Source organism: Hypomesus nipponensis, chromosome 14, assembly GCF_054491055.1.
Source record: "Hypomesus nipponensis isolate SF chromosome 14, ASM5449105v1, whole genome shotgun sequence".
In the NCBI taxonomy this organism is placed as follows: Eukaryota; Metazoa; Chordata; class Actinopteri; order Osmeriformes; family Osmeridae; genus Hypomesus; species Hypomesus nipponensis.
In genome coordinates, this window is record NC_140374.1 from 5,390,861 (window position 1) to 5,401,968 (window position 11,108).

At 48.6% G+C, this 11,108-nt stretch overlaps 1 protein-coding gene across 1 annotated transcript; it reads right to left on the reverse strand.

Annotated features, from left to right (window-relative positions):
• Positions 1-298: 298 nt before the first annotated feature.
• Positions 299-5,074, reverse strand: LOC146258360 (uncharacterized). The gene is made up of 6 exons (XM_084672518.1): positions 4,759-5,074; positions 3,499-3,553; positions 2,153-2,346; positions 1,630-1,791; positions 1,369-1,479; positions 299-550 (listed from the first exon to the last, which is right to left on the reverse strand). Exons 1-6 carry the CDS (start codon positions 4,897-4,899, stop codon positions 437-439), a joined length of 777 nt encoding a protein of 258 aa, XP_084528644.1. The 5' UTR covers positions 4,900-5,074; the 3' UTR covers positions 299-436.
• Between the last annotated feature and the right edge of the window lie 6,034 nt (positions 5,075-11,108).

Sequence of the window (11,108 nt, forward strand, 5' to 3'; positions counted from 1 at the left end):
ACACACACACACTACGGACAGTCAGAGAACAGGGATACAGGGTAACACAGCGGAAAACTGCCTCTGTTTCACGACCCCTCTCTCACCCCTCCATCTCCACATCATCCTCTCCATCCTGCTTCCGTTGGTGCTTGTCCCCTCTCTGTTTTCCTTCTCTCCGGTCTGTTTGAGCGGGACAGTCATCATCCTCCTCCACAAGCAGCAGACGGCAGAGAACACACACTCCTTGAACTCACGCACACACACACAGCCTCCTGAACGGACACCGTTTCAAGGGACACGACAAAAGGACTACATGTATTGAGGCTGGTTTTTATTCAGGGAAGACAAGCTCTGTCATGCCAGCAGAAAGCCTGGATGAGATCACGACTGGAGCTTGACATGGGGGAACAGACAGTGTTCGTCAGGCCTCTGTGTTTCTGGGTGGGTCCCTCTGCTACCAGGGGATGCTGTTACCCTCCCAGTCCAACAGAGTCCCACGGTGCTGCTCCGTGAGCGATGACATCACTCCCAGCATGCCTCGGACGCTGTCCTTCGTTGGCAGGGGAGCCTGTCAGCAACCGAGCGGATGTGATCGTTAGCGTGCTGAAGCCATGCCGCTTTCATACATATCAACCTTGAGTTTCTCTTTCTCTTTCTTTCTCTACCTTTCTCTGTCTTTCTCTTTCTTTTTGTCTTTCAATTGAATTGAATTAGAAGCATTCCATTCACATCTCTGTCTCTCTCTGTCTCTCTCTGTCTCTCTCTGTCTCTCTCTGTCTCTCTATGTCTCTCTCTGTCTGTCTCTCTCTGTCTCTCTCTCTCTGGACCAATCAGGTAAGACTGAGATGACCCAACGGCTGTGATTAGCTGAGGTCAGTCTTATCACTGTAGTGCACCAGTCTGACGTCTCCATCAGCTGGTAGCTGACAGCAGGGGGGCTGGAGGCCCTTGTCGCTACATTTAATTTACGATCCTATATTGGCTTATGGACAGCCGACAATACAAGACACGATTTAACACGCACTCTCTCTCTCTCTCTCTCTCTCTCTCTCTCTCTCTCTCTCTCTCTCTCTCTCTCTCTCTCTCTCTCTCTCGCTCTCTCTCTCTCTCTCTCTCTCTCTCTCTCTCTCTCTCTCTCTCTCTCTCTCTCTCTCTCTCTCTCTCTCTCTCTCTCTCTCTCTCTCTCTCTCTCTCTCTCTCTCTCTCTCTCTCTCTCTCTCTCTCTCTCTCTCTCTCTCTCTCTCTCTCTCTCTCTCTCTCTCTCTCTCTCTCTCTCTCTCTCTCTCTCTCTCTCTCTCTCTCTCTCTCTCTCTCTCTCTCTCTCTCTCTCTCTCTCTCTCTCTCTCTCTCTCTCTCTCTCTCTTTCATTGAGCCCCCTCCGCTAACCTGTGACCCGCCCATATCCGTCTGGACCCAGCCGGGGTGGATAGCCGTCACCAGGATGCCGTCCTTCCTCAGGTCCTCTGCCAGGCAGCGGGTCAGCATGTTCAGCGCCACCTGGTGGACAGGAGGACCAACAGCACTGAGGACCATCAACATGCAGGAAACACAGGGCAGTGACTTGCTTTAGTACCACCCTGCCCACCCCACGCCCATCCCCTTCTCCCATCCCACTTGCTCTGTGCGGTAGTGCAGAAGGCGCAGTACCTTGCTTGTCCTGTAGGGGTACATGGGCGCCATAACAAAGCTCTCATAGCACTTCTCAATGGAGGAGATCAACGTGGAGATGTTGATGATGGCTGCCTTTCGACAGGACAACCCTGACTCTGAACCTTGAGCTGCTGCCCTCTGCAGCAGAGGCATCAACTCCTGTAGGAGAGACAGTCAAGACATGTAGTTTACAGAGATGAGGAGGCATGTTTCTGATTCCATAACCGACCGAAGAATACTGATGAGTCGGCTAGTACTTGTGACATTGGGCCGGGTATAGCTCAGTGCAATTCAAGAGGTTGCAGGTTCAAATCCCTCCCCTGTAAATCCCTTTTACACATACTTGCTCATAACGTGCAAAAGTATAATCTATTATTGGTGGTTAACTCTGGTGCTCGTCCTGTCTATGACGGCAGCACAACCCACGAGTTAGTAGGCGATATCCCGCCTCTCATGGTTGACAGCTTTAATGTATGGATGTGTGACTGCAGTGCGGAGGGGCGGAGGGGCGGGCACCGACCTTGGTGAGCAGCATGGGCCCCACCACGTTGGTCCGGTAGACTTCCATCATGTCGTCGGCGCCCGTCTGCGCCAGGCTGCCGGGAATGGGACGGTTAACGGCAGCGTTGTTCACCAGTAGGTTCAGGCCTGCGTCCCCCAGCCTGGTGGACACCAGCTGGCAGGCCTCCGACACGCTGGCCGCATCCGACACGTCTGGGACACAGGATGTGACACACTGGTGAGTTTGCCAACAACAGCATTCCATCAAACGCAATTGCAGGAGAATCGTTTTCCTGTCAAAACACGTCATTTGCGGAATTACGCAACATACGGTATGTTAGTAGCCTAGCTGCCAGCCCAATTTAGCGGGGAAGTTGGGTCTGGGATCGCAAGTTTTGGGAAAAAGTATGTCCGAACAGGGGCTGTTCGAACCAATCAAATTGTCAGGGTGGGCTTTATACGATAATGGACAGATGATCAACAGTAACGTAATCAACCACGTCACCAAAGAGCACTTGAATTTGTTTTCAACAAACAACATATTACGTTGCTTTGATTGGTTGTAGGTCTATCCAATTGAGTGAAGAGGCATTTTTTTTCTGGGTTCGGTTGAAACGCACCCCATACTCACACCCCAACGGAACGGTTTCAGACTCATATTCTGACTAGAATTATAAGTATGACAACATCAGGCTAGGATTTTAGGCTAATCTAAGGAAAAACAATGGCGCTTAAAAGCATAGCAGGATTACGGTATGTTATAGTAGAATATCTATATATAGATATTCCCAATTAGTCAGTTAAAACTATTGGGATGAACACAAGACATGAGCCCAGATTCACACACTGAGCCAGAACAGGAACATGTTTAAATTCAGGCACATCTGTTGTAGACAGCTGTGATAATTCAGTGACCAGCAGAGGGCTGACTTTACATTGACATTTTGTTCCTTTAGCAGATGTTTTTCTCCAAAGCAATATGCAAATAGTGCTCATAGAAACAACATGAAATCAAGGATCAAAAGTGCATTGTTGAACGGTGTACATGTACCAGACCCAAAAGAACCACATTCCAGCCAGCAGGCACAAAGAACAATAACATTATCTCAGCTACAGTGCTACAGTGAGATCTCAGCTATCGTGTTACATAGTACAGTGCAGAAAAACCAACGTCCTATCTTAAGTGCAGCATCAAACACATGTATGGGTGGAGTCTCCTCTGTATGACTGGTCTGGATTATAAATAACATTAAGTTAAAGTAATTTGAAGCCTCCCTCCCAACTCCCCCCCCCCTCCCTCCCTCCCTCCCCTCCTACTTTACCCTTCTGCTCCTCCTCCTCCATCACATCACCCACATCCCTTACCCAGTGTTACTATGATGACCATCTGCGGGTGCCTCTGGGACAGCTCTTGCAGATCCTGCAGACAGGAAGAAATAAAGGTCCGAGGGTCAAACAAACCATAATACTACAGCACCACGGCAACCATAGCTACTGTACATCACAGGCTCTACTACCTATAGTTGGACAGAGATGCATCCTGTAAATGTTGGACTAAATGAACCTTAGCGCAAGTTCAGTCAGGCAAGACCGATCCCAGCACTCGGGCATAGTGGATAATGTTTCACAACTTACTCCCCCCGCCAACGCTCTCTTTTCCCTCTTCCCTATGTCGGGCTGTCGTCTGGGTTTCAGTATCGATTAGCGCTCTCGTCGATCAATTAACACTGTCAAATCTTTCTCGTAGCCGTCAGCCTATCACAATGATGCCGTGCTTTTAAATATGATTCTCTGTGTAGTTTGCCCAGGCTATCAAGTGCGCGACCCTCCACCTCCCCGTTGCCACCCGGTGCCTTTGTCGTTGTTCTTTGTCTCCTCTGGCTGGGTCACCAGGGTCTGGACTCCGTGGGGGATTCTTCTTCGGATCCTGGGCAGGTGCCCTTTGATTAAGCAACAAGCCCCAAGAGGCCGTGGTTTACGCTGATTTTAGAACAGGTAAGGGGAGTTGTTAGGCACGACGCGAAGCGAAGTGCCGAAAACCCCCTTACCTGTTCTACAATCAGCGTAAACCACGGACTCGCGGGGCTTGCTTTTCTAAAACTGTTACTACAAATATTTGATATGGTTTCATCAATAAAAACAATTAGAAACAAAATAGTTTTATAATAAACCGTCATTCTTCCGCTACTACAAAGTATAGTTCCTACATAAATTGTTGCCACGCAACAGCCAGATGGACATCTTTGCCGTCTTTTTCAATTTGAAATATTCGATGCGCAGTAATATGGAATGTTAAAGAATGTTATGAGGACAACCTGTGAGGTTATGCTGGATTTTACAACGGCATGGAACGCGATGTAGCCAATCACAATCAAGGATGGGAACAACCAGTTTTAGAATCAATAATTCCCCATGGGGTCTAAGCTCCAAACACTTGGAGTACATTTACCATTCTGTAAATAAACGTCACTTTACTCACCCCAGGTCTCTCCTGATTGAATTAATTACCTGTACTCAAGTCAGGCCTGGTCAGTCAGCAGCAGCACTGCTAGGTCCCACCAAGAGGGGGTTTTGCTCAACATGTCATGGAGTCCACATCAGAGACCTATGTACATGCATGGGTACCTTAGCTCTTTCTGGTTCTCGACAGCCAGCGAAGATCAGCTGAGGCGGTTTGGTGGATTCTGCCAGCTGCCTGACAAGCTCCAGACCGATGCCCCTGTTGGCCCCCGTCACCAGAACACTGCTCCCCACACCAGATGCCATGGGGCTGCTTCTGTCACCCAGGAAATAGACCCGTCCCAACAGACCTGTTGACCTAGGAAATAGACCCGTCCCACCAGACCAGTTCCCCCAGGAAATAGACCGATCCCACCAGATGTCGCCCAGAACACGTGCCACTAGTCCTGCCACAGACAGTACCCTCACCCCACTGAGACACCTCGGAGACACTATATATGGGAAGAATGTTCTGGCTATAGGTGTGTGCCGGAATGAGGAAGTACCAGATTGATGGGGGAGTGTTCGAGCGTCACCTGGAGTCCAAAGTTCAACTCATGCACTTTGACACCTGTGGCTGAAGTGTTGTTTGACCTCCTCATCAAATAAACATATAGATTTCCCTGTTCTGTCAGCCTAACCCACACCGGTCCCAAGAAGCCTACTGGACCATGTTCACAGGTCTGACGAGTTGAGACAGGCTGGTACTGTATGCTAGTATTGCACACAAATCAAATCGCTCTGCCATCGCTCTGACTATGCACACCGCTCTCTCCCACCTGGACAAGGGGAATACATATGTGAGGATACTGTTCATTGACTACAGCTGTGCATTCAACACCATCATCCCCTCCAGACTGGTCTCCAAGCTTGTGGACCTGGGACTAAGCACCTCCCTCTGCAAGTGGATCTTCCACTTCCTGAAATTCCTGATGGGTAGGCCACAGGTGGTGAGAATTGGTAACCGCACCTCATCTGTACTGATCACCAACACAGGTACCCCCCAGGGCTGTATGCTCAGCCCTCTCCTGTTCTCCTTGTTCACTCACGACTGTGCGGCAACGCACAGCTCCAACCTCCTTGTTAAGATTGCTGACGACACAACCATCGTGGGCCTCATCTCTAACAGTGACGAGTCAGCCTACAGAGAGGAGGTTGACACCCTGACATCATGGTGTCAGGACAATAACCTCTCTCTCAACATCAGCAAGACCAAGGAGATGATTGTGGACTATAGGAGGCGGCAGGAGGAGGAACATGCACCCCTACTCATCAATGGATCTGAAGTGGAGAAGGTCAGCTGCTTCAAGTTCCTCGGGGTGAACATCAGCAACGACCTCACCTGGTCTGTTTGGACAAGGTGGTCAAATCGGCCCATAAGCGCCTCTTCTTCCTGAGGAGACTGAAGAAGTTTGGTAACTTTTACAGATGCACTATAGAGAGCATTCTGACTGGTTGTATTACTGTGTGGTATGGGAGCTGCACAGACAGGGACCGCAAGGCCCTACGAAGTGTGGTCCGTTCTGCTGAGTTCATGATCGGCAGGAAGCTCCCAGCCCTACAGGACACCTACCACACACGTTGCCTCAGGAAAGCCGGCAGGATTCTTAGAGACTGTTCCCACCCATCCTTCAGTCTCTTTACCCCGTTGCCTTCTGGCAGCTGTAACCGCAGCATCCGGTCGCGCACACGCAGACTTGACAACAGTTTCTACCCAAGGGCCATCAGGCTTCTGACTGGACACTGATATGGACATTGATTTACTGCAAACTAATCACTTATACCATGTCACTTTCAGCTACTGGTTGCACTATCAGTAACATTGCACTACTGTACCACACTGTACCTCGCCACCAGGCTCCTGTATGGTCATTGACATAGTCACTGATCTGCGTTTTTGCACTATTGTACAGTACTCCACTTAGGTTAGAATAGGTTATAGGGTTAAAATAGGTTTTATGTGCATTTAGGGTTAGAATAGTATATTATGTATTGTGATCTGTAATTTAGGAAGTTTTAGTATTAGGGTTAGTATTGTCGATTATTTATTGCTATATGTATATTTTGGAAGTTTCACCTATTTAAAATCAGCATAGATGTAAATTATGTTCTGTGTACTTATATGTTATGTTATGCCAGGTGCTTGCGTTGTCTTGTCTTAAGAATTTCAGTGCCCAGTCTGACCTTGTGTTGTTCTGTGTACCTGACAAATAAAAGACTTGAACTTGAAATGTTAAATGTTACTTTGAGTAGTTTTACAGAAAAGACAAGGAAAAACGTGTCAGAGAAAAGCTAAATAGCCACTGTATTGACATGCCAGAGATCCAACCATAGTTCTCAATATGCTCCAGGAGAATTTGATGAACAACAGGGTAAAAAGGCTACGCCAGAAGAACCAGGAGAACCAGGAGAACCAGGAGAACCAGGAGAACCATGGTGGATGGAGCCTGAGAGAGAGAGAGAGAGAGAGAGGGGGAGAGAGAGAGAGAGAGAGAGAGAGAGAGAGAGAGAGAGAGAGAGAGAGAGAGAGAGAGAAGAGGGGAACACATGCAGATTTGTAATGTGAGTCGGAATCCAACCCGGGCCTTTGTGTTAGGGGCGTCACCTGATTCAGACCCGTGACCTCTTGACCTTACTACCACTGAGCCAACCCCAGTCCATGACATCCTCGAACATGAGCATACTGGTGCTAACTCATGTCATTGGGGTCTGAGGTGAATGTTTGGATGTTTAGGAAACACTACACAGAATGATACACAGAACATCTGGTTCTGAATCTGTCGTTTTTCACTTATTGTCCAGCATTCTCTGCAGAGCTGCAGTGATGATGGTGCAGTGCCACATGATGTCCACTAGGAGGAGCAGCTGACATGGAGAGGAGGTGGAAACTGATGACTCGATGTGGAGAGGGCATGCAAAGTTGCTACATGTCACAGATCAAGCACATACCACGTTTGTTTGAAGACAGTAAGACGTTTGAGGATCAGAGAGTTCGAATACGACTTGGCGGTGTTAGATGTGTAGATAAATCCAACGTTGGGTGTGTAGAGAGAACCAGCCGTCACGGGAACCGAGTCATGATTTAATTCTTCTATTAGGAACAGAGTTGTTGTAAATAGATATATTTCATTCTATCCCAATTCCTTCTCCCTCCTCTCGTCTCTCACCCCCCTCCAAACCTCAACCCCCCTCACCCCCCTCTCGGGTACTGTAGGTGACGCGTGTTGATTCATAGCGAGACAAATCTTGTTGACATTTCTCACCAACTCACCCCTTTAGGACTTACTCAATGTCATGCATTTACATACAGGAATTTGCACGTGTACACACACGCACGCACACACACACACAAACACACACATACAAACTCACACGCACACACTCGGAGGGAGAACAAAGAGCAGCTGTTGCAAACAGGTTTCCATGGTGACCAGGTGACGTTTTACATTCCGGCGGCAGAACTCAGATTTCAGGCTATTTGTTTTCTCTCAGGACTCGTAGGTAACTCTCAACTTCACCTGGAGCTTCTCACCACCTGTTCCTGCCCCCCCCCCCACACCCCCCCCCCCACACACACACACACTCCACCTCCAGCTTCTGTAACAAACACAACTTAGTATTATTGTTACCAGTACACCCTGCTATTTTGCTAATGCATACATACAGTATATGAGTTGACTACAGATATCATAGATATCTGTTCACTCTGCGCCTGGTCAACAGAAGAGCAGGAAACAGGAGACATACAGTCATTCCTTAGGGTCTTTTAGCTGCATTGGTAACACTCAAGTCCTCGTCCATGTGATCTCAGTCAGGAGGAAGCACAGTAACACTCACCAAGTAGATATGAAAATGAGGGAGAAAAACAGCCATCACATGAGACGGTGACTTCCTGCAGTCAGCCAATCACCTTCCCTTGTTGTCCGGCTGCCACTTGATCCTGTCATGCCGGAAGAGACAGAACAACAGAGGACAGGAATGTGTTCAAGCCTGTCAGTCTCCCGGGAGGCCAGGGGATACACCACACACACCGACGCCTCACACACACACGCCTCACACACACACACACACATTGTACACCTGCCCTAGCTAAATTACCAGCCAGTCCAACTGGCTCCGACCACTTGCAGAAACACAGTGCTGGGTTTGTGTCTGACCGGTATAGATCCACATCTCCATATCTCTGGGTCATGGTCATACAATACATAGCCAAGCCCAGGGAGACTATCACATTCTCTGTTGAAGTCCCTCCATAACAGTCACACAGTCATTAATCAACTGCAGATTGAGTTGTTAACAGCCTGTCTCCTTGTTTTGTCTGTCCAACACAAAAGACAGCAGGCTGGCCCAGTCGGCCAGCCCTCCGCGTGACACGGAAAAGGAACATGCCCAAAGTGTGTGTGTTACCGTGTCACAGCGTTTGACTCTGGCCCTGTGGAATGCTGGGTAGGCAGACTAGAACTGGAGGAATGCTGGTAGGTATCAGCAGGGTGCTGTATAATGGGCAGGGAGGTGCATGTGGGAGGGGGGGGGGTGAGATGGGACTGGGAATGCAGGTGCCAGGGCAGACAGGCTGGTCTGACAGCATACTCAACCCCCACCCTTGCAATCCTCCAGCACATTCCACATAACTTTTTCACGAGTCAGAGCCCTGCGCTGGTTTCCCTCACCTGTGTGTGTGTGTGTGTGTGTGTGTGTGTGTGTGGATGGAATGTGTGCGTGTGGATCTTTTGCCTGTGTGTGTGTGTGTATGTGTGTGTGTGTACTGACATGTAACTATGCTGTACAGTATTCATGGAAGCATCTCCCCTCAGCTCAAACGGAGCAGCACTTCAGTCTCTCATGAATCATTGACGCCTGTCCTGGTGTAAGCCTCGCTGTGCTTTGTCACTGCTTCAATCTCCGGCTCTCTGAAGCTTCACTGATTCAATCTCTGGTTCTCTGAAGCTTCATCGAGGCTGCCAAGACTGCTGCTGCACATGCCCGTCACATGACGTGGCTGCGTGTGTTTGGACGTGTGAGCAAGCAGTGGATCTTTACTTGACAACAACAATTTTCCTCACGACGATTACAACGAATGAATTTGAATGTTCTAAGAAAGGAGAAACTGAAATGGTTAGGTGAGCAAACACTGAACTGAAGTACTTGAGAAGATTGTGGGTCAGATACTAGAGTTGGAGGAGCAGGTCCAGCAGTGGAAACAGGCCTGTGTGTGTGTGTGTGTGTGTGTGGGGGGGGGGGGGGTAGGGTCCACCCTCTCTTATGTCTGATGGCAGGATGTGAAGAGAGACACCAGAGGAAACACTGCCTGGCTGTCATCACCTGTCACACCCAGACTTACACCGTATACAGAACATAACCTACAAACCAGCACACAGGAATACATTTACATGTATTCATTTAGCAGACGCTTTTATCCAAATTCTTATTCTAGAACCCAATAGGTATCTAGCAGGTTGTAGGAGAGGCTGGTTTCCATAACAATGAGAGGAGTTTTGTTGAATGTTTATCTATGGGTATTCTGGAGAAGAGAGGAGGAGAGGAGGCGAGAGGAGAAGAGAGCAGAAGGAGAAGAAAGAAGAGGTGAGAGTTTAAGCTATCTTATCAGCAGCTCCACACAGCTTGCTTACATGACTGACTCGCATAGCTGACATTCCTGGGCTGCTGCAGATGGAAACTGGAATGGAAGCAGTCGTGGAAATTAATTAAGATGGGGTTAGTCTCTCCAGGGTGTGGCTGCAGGGATGTGGAGGTGAAACAGACCCTGTTACACAGTCTCTCCTCCACACAGACCCTCTCTCTGTCCTGGCTGGGGGAGAGGTGCTGAGGATGGGGGGAGAGCAAGGAGGGACAACATAGTTTACCTCTCGTAAATATGGGCGTGTGTTCAACGGGGAATCTTGTTTTGTCAAAAGCTATTTTGGTCAGCTCGTTGGTTGAGCGTCTGCAGCATCTCCAGAACTTGTGTCTTCAGTAGTCAGATGATGAAAGGCTTTCTGTCTCCAGGTGTTTGTACCTGCATGCTGACATGGCGTTGGCAGGAAGCTCTCTCCGAGGGGAGCTCAGGATATTGCCTTCGCCCCCCCCCCTCCATCTCTCTCTCTCTTTCTGTTTCTCTCTCTGTCTGTCTTTCTTGCACACACACACACACACACACACACACACACACACAGGTAGGAGAGTTGTGAAGATCAAAGACCTGGTGTGCGAAATTCACAGGCAGCGAGATTCATTTTCTCTGTCTGTCTCTCTCTCTCTCTCTCTCTCTCTCTCTCTCTCTCTCTCTCTCTTTCTCTCAATTCAATTCAATTTAGCTTTATTAGCATGACAGTCATTACGACCGTATTGCCAAAGCAAGATGCACAACAACAGACAACCATACATTAACAACACAATTTAAAAACAACATAAGGAAACGACACTCAGTATTGTCCGGAACATGTGGTGGCAACAGTGTCAAGAACAGAAAACAACGA